A 21173-nucleotide genomic window follows, 5' to 3' on the forward strand; every position below is an offset into this window, starting at 1 on the left:
CTCGGTAGTACGATTTGCCCACTTCTATAGTTGTCATCGCTTTGGTAGGGCATTTCTCATTTTCCCAACTCTTTATTGAGAATTTTTCCACCTACTGGATAATGTCATCTCCGTACGAGTAGACCCCGGAATTTTTTCACAAAATTCGGCATGAATTTTTTTCCACATATGAAAAAATTTCATTTCATTGCCGGACACGGGACAATGACAAATTTGGAGCCAAGCCTCACACAAAGAAACATCTTCCATTGTGCTCCAAGCCCCTCCGGTTTCGATAGAAGAAGCCATAAAAATATGAAATCAAAATGCTAGATGAAAAAGAGGAAAATATTGTGTAAAAAGAGTGAATATTAGTAGAAGTATAATGAAATGTAAGAGTATTGGTGTTGAAAGTGAAGGGTATTGATAGGTATTTATAGAAAAAAATATCAGAATTTTTTAGAATTTTTTAGAATTTTTTTTCATATTTTTTTCACCCAAAAAAGCCTCAGCCGTTGGATTAGAAAGGAGAAGCAGATCGGAAGGCGCTGAGCGCGACACGTGGCAGCGTACCGTTGGCGCTGGCGTCAGCGCTGACGTCAGCGCGCGCTGATTCAAAACTTTTTTACCGTTGGCGCGTGCAGCTGACGTCAGCGTGACGCCAGCGCTGACGTCATTACCCGCGTTTTGGACCTGGGGCTGGTTTGGCCTTCGGGCTGGCCCGAGTTGGTGGGTCCCACACCAAACCCGGGCCTGGGCTGCACGCTGGAGCGAAATTTTTTTTTTTTTTCTGCCCTTGCCTCGGGCTGGGCTCCTTCGCTGGAGCCACTCTAATAGTTGACGAATCATGGACCACATGAACGTTTGAGGGGGAAAAAAAGAACCGGTGAAACAGTTAAACCGACCGAATTTGACTGAACCATCCCATTTGATTTGTTTGCCTTTTCCAAAATGTCCCATAAAACAATCAGTCTGATTCACTTGGGATTTGTTGGTCCGACTGGTTCTATTCGATTTGAGTTTTGCATTGACTTAAATTTTTTGTTAAGCTTGTCCCTTCAGAAACCCAAAAATAATACTCAACTCTCCTAAATTAATCAATCCATGAATTTATAAAGATAAAAACAAAAAGATGGTGGATGACGGTGTTGAAAGCATGAATGGAGGATATAAGACCATGAGGGATATGAAGGAAGTTGAGATCATGATGAAGATAAGGGAGGATCGGACCGTGATGAATATAAGGGAGGATCAGACCGTGATGAATATAAGTGAGGCTAAGAAAGATGATGAGGCTATAATTTTGGTATTAAATTCATAATAAAATTGACTTAGACATATATATTAATATATTGGCCAACATTACTTGGTCTGGTTCTGTCTTTAAATGGCAAAATTGAGAACCAAATCGGTTCAATTCAAAATTAATTTTCCAATTTTTAAAAATTTGGTTTGATTTAGTTCCTCAATTTTCTAATTGAAATGCCCACCCCTATAACCTAGTTTAACTGCACCTTCACTTCCCTTAAGACCGAGTGAACCAAATTCGACTAAGTTTTTTTTTACAAGAGACTTGTAATTTAAGTAATAAGAGTAATTATTCATGCACTCAAAGTCCTTTGCTTGAATCCCCCTCTTCAATATCCCTTATATGAAAAAGAAAAAAAAACTACTCTCACACAAACCATTTTATATGCAATTTAAAAAGTATTGAGGGATTCCACACCTCCCTAAACATGAACTATGATCAATATGGTTGGGGCACAGTTAAAATTGAATCATTTTTACCAAAAAATTGCAATCGAACTAATTACAATATGATAATTTAATTTGATTTGATTTTGACAAAAATCAAAGAGAAACTGAACGAATCGCGATGGAACACAATTGAATCATTATTTCCCTGCACCATTAAAGCTCGATGGTCCAAAGCTACCGTCAACCATGTATTTAGTTGTCCACATTGAAGCCAAAGCAAACTACTCATTTCATTATTCATGACATTTTTCACACACAAAATACAAATTACAATGAAAAGTTGCTCCAGTCTCCAACATATCCATCATTTGATTTTACAATTTTAATATTCTGAAGAATATATAGATGGCCTCAAATTCTCAATTTCAACCAGAGATTTCAATGGCTTTGGCATGAGGCTTCTTCACCTCTGTCTTGGGAACAGTGACACTCAGAACCCCATTCTCCATTGCAGCCTTAATCTCATTTACCTTGGCATTCTCAGGAAGCTGAAACCTCCTCAAGAACTTGCCGCTGCTGCGCTCCACCCTGTGCCACTTGTCGTTCTTGTCCTCCTTCTCTACATTCCTCTCTCCACTGATCTGAAGCACCCTGTCGTCTTCAACCTCCACCTTCACCTCTTCTTTCTTCAGCCCCGGAATGTCAGCCTTGAACACATGAGCTTCTGGGGTCTCCTTCCAGTCTATTCTAGTGTTCAGAAAAGCAGAATTTTCCCGGGAAAATTCAGGGAATGTGGAGAGTGATGAGGAGGAAGGGAATTGGAAATCCTTGAAGGGGTCCCAGAGATCAAGAGAGAAAGGGTCGAAAATACTGCTTCGTCGGAAGTTGGGTATGATCGACATGGTGAAAACTGATGGGTTTTGTTTGGGAATTCGAGTTGTTAGGGAATTACCGCCTTGCTTGACTGGTTGAGAGACCGCAGGATTGATTGCGTATTTATACGGGGCCGGAGAGTTTTCGAGGATAGAGTAGACTGGGCCGTTAGAACGCTATATAAGATTTTCTTCTCGAACTTTCTAGGATTCTCAAGCATCTGTCTGCTGTGGGCTCGTAACAGATCTATCATGACCATGTCCAACCCAAATGCGTCTAAACTCAAATTTCCTCCTTTCAAAATATAACTATTTATGTATTGTCTAGATTCAAACTTTTTTTTTTCTCTAACCAACTCAAATAGAGCTAAACTCAAATTTCTCGTATTCAAAACACAACTATTCATGTATTGCCCAAATTCAAGTAGTTTTTTCTTCCAACATTACAGGACTCAAAATTTGAGTCTGTAACTTTATTAATTATGTAACAATTGTTTAACTCTAAAATCATTTTATGTTTAGTTTTTCTTAAGTTAATTTTGGTTTATACGATCGTGAATTATTTTTCTGAATATTTTAACATTTAAAAAAGAAAATCTGATTTTGAAAATAAAAATATAATTCATCTATATATATAAAGCAAAAAGCAGAGAATGGTGAAACATTCATAATACCATAAAATGCCCTTGGTTAATCCAAACATTAAGAATTAAAATTATTAATTAAATGAGGATAATATGGTAAATTTACACCTTTTTATATTAAAAAAATTAAAAATAAAAGAAAAATCAGATAATGAATCCTATTTTTATAGAACACAACTACCCATTATCTTTTTTAAATCTAAATTTAAAAAGCCTCTAGCAGGCGCGGAAGCGCGTGCAGAGAGGCTAGTAATGATAAAGGATAAACACACATACTAGGAACAAAAAAACGTGTGTATTTATGTACTTTAGGATAATTTTGAGGTTAGACTAGTTAATTAACATTTTGGCTGTTGGATTTCGTTTTGGGCTGTTGGATCTTTTTTATAAGGTCATCTTTTTTATAAGCCTCTCTGCATGCGCTTCGGCTCATGCGAGAGGCCTTTTTTTATTCACACGTGTTAGGTTTTTTTCTTATAAACATTTATTTTTGTAATTATATTTTTTTAGATGTCCGTCTTCTATCACTCGACTTACAAAGTTTTTTAATTTTATTTTGACAGTTGTATTTTGCTAGATGCATGTCTCAACAATTTATACGTCAAAATTTGTTGGGATATCTTTCCCGACCAAATGTTTTCTTTCCCTACGAAATGTTGTCGGGATAGATCTTTTCCCCGCAATTAAGTAAGTGACATTGGTCTAATTTTCCATTTTTTATCGTTTAAAGCTTGTCCATAAATGTTCTCAAAGGCAAGTTTTTAATGGCCATATAGTGACTAAAGAGAATCTGAGATCGAGCCTGTGTAAGAATTTTAAAAGGCCGTCGAATACAACTTAAAATTTGATCAAAACACACATGTTTAAGAAAATATTTTTTATTCGAACTTATATCAATCCAGCACAAATAAGATACGCTAGCTTGAATTGCTACCCTTCTTAAAATTAAAATCCTTAAAACATTTGATTATCGATATTGAAGAGGGTTTTTTTGTGCAAGACTCACAAGCTTATGGGATGTACTCAAATCAATGAATCCTTCTTGCAAACAAAATGGTCCTTTCTTTCTCAGTTAATTAACAATCAAACTAAGTATCGCAAAATATAAAATGAAAATACACAATATCACATTGTGATTGTCCACTATTTCACTCTTCACGATCATACAACTCAAAAACCAAAAAAACAAAATTAAGTGGTATTATATAATAGTAGAGACAATAATTATTGAACACAAAAGCACAAAAAATATTGACTTTCAATGTCATCAATCACCGCTGTCGCCATCCATAGTTGACATGTGGGCTGCACTCATCATTACATTTGCCGCGGCCATTATTGGGTTGTTATTACTGCAAATATAATATTATTAGTTTCTTCCAATATCTCATATAAAATTACATTGTCTCATAAATATGAATATAAATCATGCATAAGTGAGCAATCCATCCTTTAAATGATAAAAACCGAAGTTTTTACATTGTTATTCACTATCATATGTTAACGATATGTTAGCAATTCCACATATTGTAGGAAGTTTCTCACAAACATATTGTAAGAAGTTTCTCACAAACATGATGTGACGATGAATGAGATTTTATTTGACATCAAAAGAAAAAAGAAAAATCAACTGTGAGCCCATAATAAAATATCTTAGGCCCACTTTCTCAACAGTCCTAGAAAGTTCGAAAAAAAATATCACAAAACCGTTTTTCAAGGCCCGTTCTTGGGCTGCTTATAAATAAGCAACCAAAGCTCCCACGGTTCTCCGACTTTTGAAGCGAAGCGACAAATTCTGAATTCGATACTCAAAGCTTTCTCATCGTCCCAAACAAACCCAAGACCAAGAGTTTCAACCAATTCATAATGTCGATCATCCCAAGCTTTAGACGAAGCAGCATTTTCGACCCCTTCTCCCTCAATCTCTGGGACCCCTTCAAGGATTTCCCATTCCCTTCCTCCTCATCACTTTCCACATTACCTGAATTTTCCCGGGAAAATTCAGCTTTCCTGAACACCAGAATTGATTGGAAGGAGACCCCGGAAGCCCACGTGTTCAAGGCGGACCTTCCAGGGCTGAAGAAAGAAGAGGTGAAGGTGGAGGTTGAAGACGACAGGGTGCTTCAGATCAGTGGAGAGAGGGATGTGGAGAAGGAGGAGAAGAACGACAAGTGGCACAGGGTGGAGCGCAGCAGCGGCAAGTTCCTGAGGAGGTTTCAGCTTCCGGAGAATGCGAAGGTAGACGAGATTAAGGCTGCAATGGAGAATGGGATTCTGAGTGTCACTGTTCCCAAAGCAGAAGTGAAAAAGGCCGATGTCAAAGCCATTGAAATCTCTGGTTAAACCACTCATACGATACGAGTACCAAATTCAATATGATTTTGTGTGATGAATGTTGCTATTAATAAAATGAGTGGTTTCTTGTAAAATTACGAATTGTGCGTTTTTAATTTGAATCTAAACTTTGTGTCATGTTACAATTGAACACCTCTGATTATGAATAATGACATATGACAAGCACGACACCCTTTTTCAAGGGCTTTCTCGTCATTTCACGTTTTTATAATTTTCTCATGGTGTTTTAAACATTTATTTATTATGTAAAAATAAGAATTTCATTAAGATAAGGTGTTGGTTACAACTTACAATATAATCATTTAGCCAAACTTGACCCTCTTCCAACCAATAGAACTAACCTCGCTCTTGTAACTCATAATGAGTCAGCATATTTGTCGTCTCATTGCAACAATGAGGTTAAAAACACAACATTAGTTTGAACTAGAAATTACTGTATATCATTTACAAATTATAGTCACGTAGACACAATATACTTTTTCATTGCGTTTTCAAATAAATTACCCATTATGATTGGCTATCATACCTTAAATAAGTAATTAACTTCAAATTATACCATATGAAAGAAGAATAAAATTACTCCTTATATTGAACAACATTATTGTATTTGTACATTGGTATGCAAGGATAATAGACTTAGCACATAACTAACACATTCACCAAACTAAATGACTCATTTTCTATTGAAAATATGAATTTCTAGTTACAACCATAATTCTAACAAAACCTGTCAGATAGATGCTCTTCTAACAATTTGGAGTTGAATTGTCACCTCTTGAAACTCTTCTCCAACAAAATGAAAATCGATATCAATGTATTTTATTCCAGAATGATGCACAAAACTAATCTAGCAACCCTTGAAAACTACTACAATCATATGCTATCTATGACTCCTAACATAAGTCTCTAAAAATGGTGTGACGACTGATAATATTTAACTATTGTAAGTTTGATAGAGTCGAAATTAAAAAAAAAGAAAGAAAGAAACTGCATTTGAGCTACTAATATCTCGGAGGCCCACTTTCTCAACAGTCCTAGAAAGTTCGAGAAAGAAAAAAAATTGCATAAAACCGATTTTGAAGTTGAAGCGAAGCGGGAAATTAGATCAGTAACACTCGAATTGGATACTCGAACTTTCTCATCATCCAAACAAACCCAAGACCCCAGAGTTTTCATCAATTTACAATACAATGTCGATCATCCCAAGCTTTCCACGAAGCAGCATTTTCGACCCCTTCAAGGATATCCCAGTTCCTTCTTCCTCATCACTTTCCACAGGAAAATTCAGCTTTCCTGAATCGACTGGAAGGAGAGCCCAGAAGCCCACGTGTTCAAGGCGGACCTCCCGGACTGAAGAAAGAAGAGATGAAGGTGGAGGTTGAAGACGACAGGATGCTTCAGATCAGTGGAGAGAGGAACGTAGAGAAGGTTTCAGCTCCCGGAGAATGCGAAGGTAGACGAGATTAAGGCTGCAATGGAGAATGGGGCTCTGAGCGTCACTGTTCCCAAGGCAGAGGTGAAAAAGGCCGATGTTAAAGCCATTGAAATTAATTGAGAATTTAAGATCATGGCTGGCCTCTGCTCCATCACCGTTACCAAATTTCAAGTGATTTTCTAGTATAGCCGCGCGGCTATAATATTTTCTAAAAGTTTGAAAACAACCGAGTACGGCCGCGCGGCTATACTATTTCTTTAAAAAAAAATTGGAAAACCCGGGTATAACTGTTCAGCTCTATTATTTCTTTCTAAAAAAAAAGGGAAAAAACCGAGTTAGCCGATCGGCAATAGCATTTTATATTAAAACAACAGTAGTATAGCTGGGCGGCTATACTATTTAAATATATTATATTTAAACGGTATAGCGGCTCGGCTATACTATTTAATAAAAAAAAATTAAAAAAAGGACCCTCCTAGTTGCATTAGTTTATACTTTATAGATACCAATAAAATATATACATGTTTTATTTGGCAAAATTTTGGCAAATTACAACTTAAAAGTTCTGTCACTATATAATATTTTAATATAATATTTTTAATATATATTATTTATATTCAATAATACGTGATAATTATGTGTATAATACGTTAATTTTGTGTGTATTATTGAAAATTTTATAAAAAATACGAGTAGTGTTTGAAAAACGTGAATTTTACCGAGTCTTTAAAATGTGTACAAAACACGGATATATTATTGAAATATAGGTACCTACGTGTGTAATACAGTATTAAACGTGAAATTGCTAAATTCTTTATATGGGTAATAGCTCTAAACTATTCTGATCTATAAACGAAAATCGGAGAAAAAATATAAAAGAAAAAGAGGATCCCAGTATATACATGTAAAGAGTATAACCGCTCGGCTATACTATTTATTTAAAAAAAAAAAAAAAGAACCGAGTAAAACTTCAAATTTAACGCTCACGAATTGAAATAGCTCAAGCGAAACGATAAAACCTTGAAATCAAATCCATCTATATCGATTTGCGCTCCCGCTCTCTCTCTCTCTCTCTAGCTCGCTCGCTCTCGCCTTCTCTCTCTAACTTGCTCTCCCGGTCTCTCTCTCTAGCTCGCTCTCTCTCGCCTTCTCTCAATGAGAACTATGAGATTATTCGATTCATTCTATAATTTATGATAAACAATTCGTTGTTTGACATAAAAAAGCTCCATTTGTTTCAGGTTTAATGAACCTATACATTCCTCACACACCCAAAGTATTGATTGTCAATCCAGGGCACTGTCTTCTTCTTACCCTTTGCTAGAAAGTCAAAGTTCACAAATTAATACGGGTTATAATGATTGCTGTCAAGATTGTTCTCACCAATGCGCCTTTCACCACTCGAGCTGTCACCATCATCACCACTAATTCCACCTCTAAAATGTAGCCGAATGCGGAGGAGGGGCGTGTGGTTGCATTCCAGGCTGTTGCAAGAAATATTCGATCCTTCCATTGGTCAAAAACAGAGGCATCATTGCCATGCCAGCAAGAGTTGGCCTCCTGACAAAGATCAATTATTAGTATTCTCAAAGAAAACTAAGTTGGGCTATTAAATACTTCAAATGAAACATAAACTGAGATTGCAAGACAATTGAAAAAGTTTATAAGAGAATATGGAGTTGAATAAATATTGTTATTTTTTATTCATTTAATTCACGCTTATTTATTGCAAAAGACTTATAACTCAATTAATTAATAGCATTTATAAAATTAAAAATAGCATTATGTGGAACCTGAATGCTAGCCGAACTCGTCTAGGGCGAGTTTGATCATAGAAGTTCTCTAAAAAGCTTCGCAGGTGGATAAAACCAATAAAGAAGTGTAAGGGTCTCATCTTTTTCCTTCTTTTGACAAATAGCAATATATATGCACCATTAGCCTGACATTAAAGTTAATGTAATATTAGGTTACTGTAATTTCAAACACAACCCAAGTTATAATTGAAGTCAATGTAATATGTTGAATAATTATCTCAAATTAAAAAGAAATAGAATAAAGAAAACTTACTTGATTTGTTAGTTTCTCCCAATGTCTCATGTAATAAATTTACTTTGTTCATGGATATGAACATTATAAAAATAAAAATAAAAGAATATGGGAGTTAAATAATATTCATTCTCTCACAAAAATATTCTTACTGTCAAGAAAAGACAATAATGCTATCCATCTTTACACTTTCCTAAAATGATATAACTCAGATTCTCTTTATTGTTGTTAACTATCATGTTACAATATGTGTGCAAATACACATATTGTGAGAGTTTCACAGATTTGGTATGATTAATGATGAAATTTTATTCATATCAAATGCGCAGTGAAAAAGATGAAAAAGCTAGAGCAATAATCTTAAATTTCTTCAAATAACTTGTGCGAATCTGTATCAGGCCATGAAGATTTGGATAAAGCAAAAGCCGTGGAAGGAGAATATCAAAATATTGATTAGAAGTGGAATAGAGCAACCATGTTAAGATGCCAGAGAACTTTAATTAAGAGCCAAAAGTAACAGAAATATTGACATAGTCCAACATAAGAAATCTTAGGGTAAAAATGCAATATGGAATTTTATAATTTTAGCTTTGTGCCTCTATGGAATGAGTCACATGCCATTAAATTTTGGATCCTCCATGTATTCATAAATGTTATCAATAGTTGCACGAGCTAGGATATGAATCACAATTACATTAGTAAGATTTGACTACGCTAAATTGCATACTTAAGGTAGGGATGGACAGCAAAGGACCCACTAGTGTAGTGGTTTAGAGTATTTACTCCTTCATGTAAGGTCCTGGGTTCGAGTCCTAGCATCCGTGTTGTGTGTGTGAGTTTAATATGCTATCGCCCCTTTCAATAGGAAAGGACCTCAAAAAAAAAAGAAAAAAGAAAAAAAAAAAAGGTAGGGATGGACAATGAGTATCAATTAAATAGTAGTGATGACGATGGTAGTTCGTACACGGGGGGTACCCGTTTTGTCCATCCCTAACCCAAAGCCCCCATATAAGATCAAAGTCAATGTATTACTAAGACAATGCAAAACTATTCTTCTTACATAGGCCCCCAACCATGTTGTAAGTTGCAACAAGTTTGTAGTTACTTACGAGTACAATGGATGCAAAACTATTCTAGATAACCAAGATATCAATATGCATGGATCTTTGTGGATATATAAGTATACCTCAAAGTTTCAAACACAAGAATGCAAATTTTTATAGTTAACAAATATTGGTCTAGAAATCCAGGCTTAGAAGCAAGACTTGCAAATTACAAACACCATACTCAGCTTATACTTTCGACCAAAAAACACTCAGCTTAAACTAAGCCGATTTCAAGAGTTTCTTGGATGTGATTTTCATATTTGTAAATTTTTTTTATTTAAAAAATCTGATTTATAATTTGACATGTGTGTATAATTTTTGGGTTCTTAATGAACTTTTTGCTTTTTGTTTTGATACAAGCGATGTTGGGAAGGGAGGTTTTCTTTTCTCTAACACATACTATCAATGTGTCATGGGGATCTGATCCTGAGACCATTGGTCTGCAAGGTCAAGGTCCTTTCCACTAGGCTAGATCACGTGGCCTTGATGAAGTATTTTTGTGATGTGCTGGGAGGAGGAATAAGTATCTATTTCCGTGTCAGCATATCTTTGCACCCTATTATAGTAATATGTGTATCTAATACTTTTGAAATATAATATTAAAAAATAAAAAAATAAAAAACTCAGCAAGCATTACATTCCAGCCTCTACCTCGCCGCCCCCACCCCTACTGTCCATGGCCTCCACCCCTAAACCCACCCACCAATGATTTGAATGGACGGACAAGGTAGATTCAACTACGTTTCAGGTTGTTTTTGGGAGTAAGAAGCGGGAAAGTTGGATGGGGATGTGCGCAGATTTATAGAACAAGGGTTAGTATGTGGTTTGCGTATGAAGGCATATCCTGAATTCAAGGGTCCATGAATACAAAGAACAAGGAATTTGGCATGGGGGATCTATTTTCTGCACAAGAGGTCCGGGTTACCCAAGTTTAGTTTGGGTGGAAAACCTCGTCACTTGAGGTGTGATGAGGCAATAGGTTTCTTGCTATGGTAGAGCTCTTGGGAATTGCCAGAACGCTTTCTAAGAGGTTTGAAAGGTTATGGGATCAACAGTTGTTCACGAGTTGAGTTTTGGTTCTCCAAGTTGGAGATTGTTGATATTGGCTTGCAAAGCTGCAGAAGAAGGCATTGCAGGCGGCTGCAGCTCGAGTGACAGAACCCAGTTTTGGAGCGAACCCTAGTGCTAGGTTTAGTCTAATTTGGTTAGGCTTTTGTTTCCTATTCCTCGTAAACTTGTAACCTAAGTCCTATGAGCTATAAATAGAACTTTTAAGGATAGGTTAATTCAGAGTGAAAGGACCCGCCCCGAATTTTCTCAAAACCCGAGACGAACCCTTTGGAATTCCTGACATCACTCCGATGCCAGACCCAATTACTAAAAACCGAAACTTCCTGCCGAAATTTCGGCAGAGTCTCCCCTATAATTTGGACATTTCCCAAAATTTCAACCTGCATAAAAACGCATTTAATATTCCCAACTGGCAGCATGCACAATATAATTTCATGCAATTCACACAAATGGCCTTCGGCCTTCCAATAATTCTTAACCAACTAACAAACAATTCAAATACCAATTATGACTAACATTTAGTCTGCGGCTGCACCTAATAACCTTAGGCTGTCTACGTACCCTCTTTGAGGGATCAAGCCACACGTAGTTCTTCCCTAAAAACCCAATTCCACACTTGGGCGATACCTTATTTCATTTCTTTGTATTACATATAATCTCCCCATACGCCGGTACAACCAACGCCACGTATGGGGCCTGTCCCAACGCCGGATAACCTACGCCACGTGCGACCATGCCATACTATCATAATATCTCCCCATACGCCGGTACAACCAACGCCACGTATGGGGCCTGTCCCAACGCCGGATAACCTACGCCACGCGGGACCTCAATATCATATCACAAATCTCCCCATAAAGCCGGTACAACCAACGCCACGTATGGGGTCTGTCGACACGCCGGATAACCTACGCCACGTGCGACCTCAACACAATATCACATAATCTCCCCATACGCCGGTACAACCAACGCCACGTATGGGGCCTGTCTCAACGCCGGATAACCTACGCCACGTGAGACCTGAACATCATATTACATAGCTCCCCATACGCCGGTACAACCAACGCCACGTATGGGGACTGTCCCAACGCCGGATAACCTACGCCACGCGGGACCTAACTTTCACTTGGTGGTACTTGTAGTGAATCCAACATCCGAGGAGGTACCTAAAGTAGTGCGTATAGCACTCCAAACTGACACTCTAGACTCTGTTGTACCCTTGTACAACCATATAATATCATAGTTATATAAATTAATTCTAATATTATGTAACCCTCCACAATCATCTAGCACCCGATAATCCCCTCTAGAAAGGTGAGATTACTCCGGGAGACTCACGGTCAACCAAGGGTCAAACTACTCTAACCCTGGTCAACCGGACCTGCAGAACCCACGACCTCCAATTTCCGATCTGAAAGTCTCTATGGGTTCTACCAGGTATAGGACACTTGTCCTGCAAGTTTGGTTCAGATCGGACGGTCGGATCGCTCACGATCGCACGATCTGACGGTTAATATAAATTATAAACTTTAAATTATTTATTCGGAACGTCCGGGGCTCCGATTCACAATCCGTGAAATCCTACACGATCCTAGAAATACCTAGATCAACATATATTAAATTTGGAACCATCCAACGGTCCAAACCTATCGAACCCGGATAACGCGCAATATGCGAATATCCGTTCGATAGTCAAACGACGTCCGAATTGAGATCCGCAAAATCCTACGCACTCGTGACAACCTAAGGATCTCATTGGAACACAGTGCTACTTTTCTACAGTGCCCACGTGCCGCTGCACGCGCCGGCAGCGCGTGGGTGCCCAAAGCGATAACGCTTCGCCGGAAAATCTCAAAACCACGGTTCCAAATTCCTACCCTAGGTATAACACCCTATTTGGAGCCACTTTTGTTCTTGGACCTACCCCAAAAAGTGGCCGGAAATGGCCGATCACGGCGGCCGAAGTTTTGGCCGATTTTCAATTCGAAAATCGAGTTGTCTACGCTAAGAATCGATCTAATCCTACCCAACCATCAGCTAGAGCAGCTCGAGAGGTTCAAAATCCATACCTGGGTCGACGGAATTGGTGGCCGGAGGAGGGAGATCGGCGGCTTTGAAGTTTAGACGACGTCGGCCGCTTCATCTCCAGATTCCGGCGAATCCGCGGCGGCTGGCGGCGGGAGGTGGCTGGGGTAGGAAGAGGACGACGGCCCGGTCATTTTGGTACCGGTCCCGTCGTCATTGGTGGCCGGAGTAGAGCACGGCCGGCCAGAGAGAGAGAGAGAGAGATCTAAGTTTTTTATAAAAAATCCTATTTTGAAATATTTACGATTATGCCACTGGGTTTCTTTTGACCATATCTCTCTCGTTACAACTCCGATTTGAGCCCACTACGTGTCTATAAACTCGTCTCAGTACGACCTATCCAAAAATACAAGTTACGGTTCCAAACTCTCTCCGGTTAAAAATATGACTAAAATACCCTTAAATAATTAAATAATTAAATAAGAGTAAAATTTTGGAAAATTTGGGGTCGGGGTGTTACAGAGAGAGAGAGAGAGAGAGAGAGAGAGAGAGAGAGAGAGAGAGAGAGAGAGAGAGAGAGAGTTTGAGCAAGGGTGTATGAGAGAAATAGAGAGCTAAATGGGTTTTCTTTGTAAACCAAAGTTTTTCCTATTCTTCTATTAAAATTTATATATAAATATTTTTATTATTGTGGGTTTGCTTTATCTCTCTTGCGGTGTGTATATTTATTCTTCTTGTGGTTTGTGTGTGTGCACGTCATATAGTCCATCAATAACAATGTCTTTGATTTGTTTCCACACAACACTTACTCAATTTAAAGCATGGAAAAGAACTATCTTGGACCAGTTCCCCATCCAAAATCACAATCTCTTTTATTAAAGTCAGTTTATTGGAGCATTGCTAACAATGACACGCCCACAAACACAACAATCCCAAGGCCATTATTGGCTAGCGGATGAAAATGGGTAAATATTATTATATCTCCGACTCAACTCTTTCAAGCATTTTCTTGGATTCATTGGTCATTTTGACGAACGTAATCGATTGCCTGACAACCACTCTGGTAACATACCACTTTAACACAAAAGATATTGTGTGAGACCATCAAGCATTTTTTAAAGAAATAAATTTTAATAAGACGAAAAGAGAAGAACAATAAGAGAGCGGACAAGAAGACCACTAAAAAACAAGAAAAATCCGAAACCGAACTACAACAACCAGGTTATCGGATAGCTGGCTTCTCAGTTTAGCAAAATAGAAGAGAGTGGTAAATCCTTGAAGTCACATGAAACTAGCCCAAACAGAAGACAGGAACCTCACCCTTTCCCAAAGCTCAATACATAACTGCCACCCCCTTTGAGATTATCAAATAACCCACAACCAAATTGTCACGCCCCAAATTCTCAACAAAAATAACATACACTCGAAATCTACACAAATACACCACTATCCCGAGCCACAATATCAATAAAAACTCAACGCTTCTGAGTCAAATACACTACATATTTTACATAATAAATTGAAATTCAACATATTACATAAATGGCTCCCTCAGTGCTTATTACAACTATAAATTTATTCACATACAACACAATGAAAACTAAACACACAACAACTGTAAATGAAGCATCTTTCTTTGACCTTGGTTACCCTGCATTCGATTCTTGTCACCTCGAGGATTAGCCCATCTACCATCAAAACATATTAAAAAACAATGTCAAATTAATAGATAAAAATCCATATATAGTTATAGTAGTTATGCGGCATGAACGAAACCCTTACAATTGAAACTTTATCGAGTCAAAAGGTAGATCAAACTGCTTTAGTTTGTCCATGCAATTTTCCTCTTATGAGCTTCAAGATCTCAGGTATCTGCGAAGCACAACAAAAGTTGAATCAATGCATGGATGATTTTATCTGTACATCAAGCATTCACGACACTAGGTTGTGCGTGTTGTGTTTTTGGCTTACCATACATAGGTTGTATGTCCTGACTTGTTTTGGACGTGGTTCACGTGTTCCAACCTTTTTTTGTGTGGGATTTCTAGCCTAATCTAATAGGGTTTATGTTTCCTATTCTTAAGTAGACTTGTAACCTAAGTCAAATAAGCTATAAATAGGACTTTTGGGGCTAGGTTAAAGGTATAATCTAGAAAACAAGGGGGCATCAAATTGGGTTTGAGCCAAAAGGGTGAGAGGTAAATAGAGAGCTAGGGTTTGAGAGAATAGAGAGCTAATAGGCTTTTCTTGTAAACCAAAGTTGTTCTTATTCTTCTAGTGAAATTTCTCAAAGGGGTCATTGGAGAGGATGTAGACACGTTACCGAACATCTATAAATTTCTTGTGTTCCTGGTTGGTTTGTTTACTTTTGTGTGTGTGCGCGCTCAATTTCCTTCATCGTTGGTGTGGTTTGTTTTTTCTCGTAGTCCATTGATAACAAGATCTTGTGTGTTTCCGCATAATAGTGCACAATAGTGAGAATCAACAATCAAGTACCCATTAATAGATAAGAATGCCTTCCAACTAAATCCCAAAAATATATAACTTTGTACTAAATCCACAAATAACTAGTAACGAATCCCAACATCCTACCTATATCCCATTTTGGAAAGCTTTTTTTCCCCACATTTTTCATGTTTCAAGTAAATTTTCATTGTTTCTGTAAAATTTTACTTCATGTTTTCACAAATTTTCTAAAATACGAACAACCGATATTTCCACCGAATCAACAATTTCATCCTCGCACACAGGTACCCTGAAAATAAAAAAGTAAGATAGAGAAAGCTTGACAAATCACCAATCAAAAGAAGAAAACAACTTACTCCAGAATAATGTTGCAATATTGGTGAATAATGATCAAGGGCCATGTATATTTTTTCAACCAAGCTCGATAGAGTGTCCACCTCCTGCCCCAAAAGATCAACCTGAAATCCAGTGAGAAATGATCCATTAAATATACCACAAAATTACACGCTTATTACAGTATCTGTAAAAAACTTACAAAGTCTGTTCTTATGACTTGGGGAATAAAAACTTTGAAGGCTATCTTTGTAATCAAATTTGATATAACTATATACTAAAAATATATCTAACTGAACCTTCAAACACATATAACTCCAAGACGTTTTCAAGTAGAAAAAGAAAACTAAACTAAAGCTTAGTACTGTGAAACGGAAAGGAAATCAAGATTAGTAATGGAAGATAACTTCCAATCATATTTACAATACCATTCTATCATCCAACAATATGTCTCAAACCATCTTCTCCCATAAGTATATGCAAGCAACTATTCAATCCCATGAGTTTCATAGCATGAAAGACAATCCGAGGCCAAAACATCAAGTTGAAATATGCATAATACCTATCTGATTTACGTACCTCGGCTTCAGCTTTTTCAAGGTCAGAACATTTCCTTTCAAATCCCTGCTTGTATAGAATCTTTCTTTTTACAAGTACTTTAGCTTTTTGTTTAAGCGAACGCGATTGAGAACTCAAACTCTTCAACCTGAAACAAAATCACAGAAATACAAAAGGCATTTAAAGTTAAAGCACAGAATTAGAGCACGAAAGGCATTTACAGGTAGACCACTTATAGGTTACAATAACTGAGCAAGTACCTTGAAGGATTTCCTGAAATATCTCGTGTTACTCTACATTCAAAATCAGTAATCGCTCTCAATAATCCACAGCTATAGACAACTAATGATTTCAATTGCTGCTTGAACTTCCTTTCTTTTGCTTCAAACAAAGACACAGCATTCTGCTTCTCTTGGTTGACATCAAGAAGCATCTGATCTAACTTGCAAATATCTGCCTTATGTATTTCAACCAAATTACGATGTGCAGCATTTGATTCACCCCTTAAATTTTCAAGCTCTTGAGCAGCTAGTTCACATCGCTCCTTTTCCTTTTCCAAGGCAGCTGCTGCCTCTTGTTCCAATCGCTTCTTTGCTTCTGCCAGAAAGAGTATTTTTTGGTTCAACTTTTCTTTGTTTGCAACCTCAACTTCTAGTTGTTTTCCTTTTTCTAGATTTTCCATCTCAGCATCCTTCAAGGCTTCTCTGAATATAACTACAACTATTTCTTGCATGATGATGGACTCCATATTCAAATGTTCAATTTCACCCCTTACATTTTCAAGCTCTTGAGCAGCTAATTCATATCGCTCCTTTTCCTTTTCCAAGGCAGCTGCGGCATCTTGTTCCAATCGCTCCTTTGCTTCTGCCAGAAAGAGCTGGCTAGAAGATCCACCATTGTGCTCTGACATTTTCTCTGCAGCTTCAGAAACTTGTAGTGAAAGGCACTTAATTTCCCTCTTCTTATCTGTGAGCAAATCTCTGAGCTGGGCGTTTTCTGAAAGGAGTGATTCCAGTCTGTCTTTCAAACGGCTAAGACTTTCTTCATCGATACCAAATGTAGCTTTTGGCTCATTTTCGACAAGAATGTCATCTAATTTAGAAATAACCTCAGATATTCTCCTCCTCAGCATGTCAAACTCCTTATTCTTCTTTGATGGCAAAGAAGATCCCCGTTCTTTCAACAATTCCCTCCCGAGGCTGAACAGTTGTTCAGTGATATCTTGCACTTTAGACTCATGATTTCTCTTCAACTCAGTCATCTCAGTATTATAATAATTTATCAGTTCATCTCTTGACATAAACTGACTTATCATGCGTGCCATTTTCTTCCCAACTAGATGATGATGATGATGATGATGTTGATGTTGGTGATTTAGAAATGGCGTCCAATTCCTGACGTAAACCTGATATCCTCTGTTTCATCCTTCCATGCCCATTCACATTTTTATCACTGTAAAACCGGTCCCAAATTTTTTCTTCGAATCTCCAAATGCAATTCCTCATCACAAATGCTTCAATTTCTGCTTTTAACTCCTGTTCCTGTTGCCACTCACGTACATCAGCCTTTGACAAGCGAACCATTTGTTCCACCTGTTGAAAGCCAGTTTCTATTGCACTCTTTAGACAATTAAGCGTCCTATCTACACCAATCCCCCATCTGTCAGAAACTTTATGTTGCAGTATGTCACTCAAACCCAACAACTCAGAAATTATCTTAACTGAGCTGCCTCTTATGCTATCAATTTCTGCCTCGAGCTTCTTAAACTCCTCTTTAGTTGCTCCTCTTAAGCTGCTCAAAGATTGTTCTATTCTATCGTACTCTAAAATAGCTTCAAGAGAGCTAGGATGTATCTTGTCTTTGGTACCTTGTTTAACAAGTCTGTTTGACTCCTGGCTTATTGCTAAAGACGCCAAGAATTCATTTTCAACATCCTCATGGTAAACATGTAACATTTCTTTCAATTTAGTCACCTCTAGTTCTTTATCAGCAATTTTCTCTGCTGCCTCTTGTACCATACCCTTGATGACTGTGTCACTCACCACCCTAGACACGGTCAACCGGTAATTGATATCTTGCCAATAAGAATCAAATTCCTCAACAAGGTCAACATCCCCATTATCATTCTTCTTCACATCATTGCTAAGCTGCAACCCTCCATTGCATGATTGAACACCGTTACTCATGATTTATAAACTCTCCGCAGCTTCTTAGATTCTTTCGCATATAGAAAGAACATTACCAGCAAGACATTGTACAGAATACCCACTAACAACGTATAATCCCCAGAAAGTTATCACTTAGGGCCCCAACAAATACCAATTTACTATGCAGACTTGTCGAACTGCAAAATTTCAGAAAGAAAAAAAAAATAAAAATTCAGAAGCTTACCCAGTGAGAATCGTAAACCATGATGAAAAAAAAAGTCCCAATAATTCTAATATTGTAGAATCAACTAAATTTCTTGGAAGTGTGAAACAAATTATAAACGGACCTGCTTAGGTCCCAACAAAAATGGAACAAAACAAAAGAGAGAAAGCAGTATCTAAGTCATTAAAAAAAAACACAGTACCTAACTCTAGTATTTGTTTTTCCAATTTCGGTCGTTTCTACACGGACATAAGTCAAGCAGAAGTAACCATTGTTTTTCCCTCCGAGACCCCTCAGAGTGAAAAGTCCCTATAGGGGGAGAGAGAGAGAGAGAGAGAGAGAGAGAGAGAGAGAGAGAGAACAAGCTGAAAGACCAAAAAGGATTATAAAATTCACCTTAGGGCCTGCCATGGCCCCGCCCCCGCCCCCCAACCCCTCCCACCCCCACCCCCCCAATTTTTCCCATACACTGTATTATATAGCTGCAGCTCATATTTTGAAGAATAACAGACCACCGTATAACCATTGTAGTGGCCCAATGCAATGATTGAATGCAACCCCTATAATCACTACATAATAATTTCATTCACAATTATATATTACATGTTTGTAGTCCCACAATTAATATAACGAAAAAAAAGAAGAAGAAAATGAAGCCATATTAGCCGATTGATCCTCCAATACTCAAAATCAATGACTTTGTTCATAGTCTATTATTTATTAAAACTTTCTTTTTAAAACTTGTGTTATGGTTCGGCCCCCAACACATACAATCCTAGCTCCCCATTCACCAAACCAATTGCATTAAAAAAATACAAATTAAATATTTAAAACTGGAAACACCAACGTACTTACCAGTGAAGAAGGCTGAATCAGGTGATGAAGAAAGATAAAGAAACATCGCAAGTGAAAGTGATGATGACAAACATGATTGCTTACTAAACAATTCCTTTGCTTGTATGCTTGGACAAACTACTTTTGTAGATGCTTAGTAAAACAAGCTCAAATACCAAAATGAACTATAATATTCAACTTTTTAACTATTCTTTTCTCAACTTGAGCTTTCACCAAATCAATTCCAGACCAAAAAATAGAAAATACAAATTAAATATTTATAACTGGAAGCACCAAAAAGTTACTTACCAGTGAAGAAACTGAGTCAAGTGATGAAGAAAGATAAAGAAATATCACAAGTGGAAAAAGTAATGATAATAAACATGATTGCTGACTAAACAATTGCTTTGTATGCTTGGACAAACTACCTTTCTGTGCTTCAAGTAAATCTTACCGAGTGATGTTAGGACAAACTACTTTTCTAGTGCTTTATTAAACTCACACACATTGATGTTATGACTCGAATCTAGGGTCATTCTTGGGAGAGCTTTTCTCCAAACTTACACGGTTACACCAATGGATCCTTAGCTAGAGAAAAAAGGTAATTGCACTAGAATTTTTCTCCTCCACGTGCTAAAAGTAACTACGTATAAAATACAACATTTTTATTATTTTTGGAGATACAGCGATCAGGGGTAGGGGAAGGAGCTCAATAACACATTACCAATTTTGCATAGATTAATTGGGAGGTTATAACCTCTTTTCCAGTTTGATTGATATTTACATGATGAGCTTTAGTGAAAACATGTGAAGCACCAGGTGTATTACATTAAGAAAGTCTATATCAATGTTATAAACTCCTCCTCCACAGTGACAAGAAATACTAATGGGAGTTGGACACACTTTGAGTGTTGTGTTTTTTTTTCCTTAAACAGCAGGCATGTTGAAAGTCTGTTATTTCTGCACACTTAGATGTCAATATAATTTATTTATGCCACTCAATTTTTAAACCAATTTTGTCCTGGAGTGTCCACCAGAATTACGGGAAGCTATACAGACCAATATACATTTAATTTTTACAATTATAAATAATGGTTTTTTATTTATTTTTCTTTTATGTATTTTACTATTATTTTACTCAAAATTACAAATTTACCCTTATTACTAACGGAAAATTGAATGAAATTTCGAATTATTTTAATTAATTCAAATGTTAAATTGGTTAACTTTTTAGTTCCGAGGATTAGTTTGATTAGGGTCACAATTCGAGAAGTAAAACGACACTTCACTCTATATATTAAAAATACACATAATTGAGAAAAATGATAAGAGCCCATGTCCAACAAAATCCTTTATAAATCAAAATAAATTAAAAAAATGT

At 37.1% G+C, this 21173-nt stretch overlaps 2 protein-coding genes and 2 pseudogenes across 2 annotated transcripts; 2 read left to right on the forward strand and 2 right to left on the reverse strand.

Annotated features, from left to right (window-relative positions):
• On the reverse strand, nt 1943-2679 carry LOC18772092 (18.5 kDa class I heat shock protein). The gene has a single exon (XM_007205999.2). The coding sequence runs from the start codon at nt 2577-2579 to the stop codon at nt 2103-2105; it is 477 nt and encodes a 158-aa protein (XP_007206061.1). The 5' UTR covers nt 2580-2679; the 3' UTR covers nt 1943-2102.
• LOC18772987 (18.5 kDa class I heat shock protein) lies at nt 4969-5743 on the forward strand. The gene has a single exon (XM_007207829.2). The coding sequence runs from the start codon at nt 5060-5062 to the stop codon at nt 5534-5536; it is 477 nt and encodes a 158-aa protein (XP_007207891.1). The 5' UTR covers nt 4969-5059; the 3' UTR covers nt 5537-5743.
• LOC18774780 lies at nt 6739-7390 on the forward strand (annotated as a pseudogene).
• Nucleotides 14980-18886, reverse strand: LOC18775091 (annotated as a pseudogene).

Source organism: Prunus persica, chromosome G6 (assembly GCF_000346465.2).
Source record: "Prunus persica cultivar Lovell chromosome G6, Prunus_persica_NCBIv2, whole genome shotgun sequence".
Classification (NCBI taxonomy): Eukaryota; Viridiplantae; Streptophyta; class Magnoliopsida; order Rosales; family Rosaceae; genus Prunus; species Prunus persica.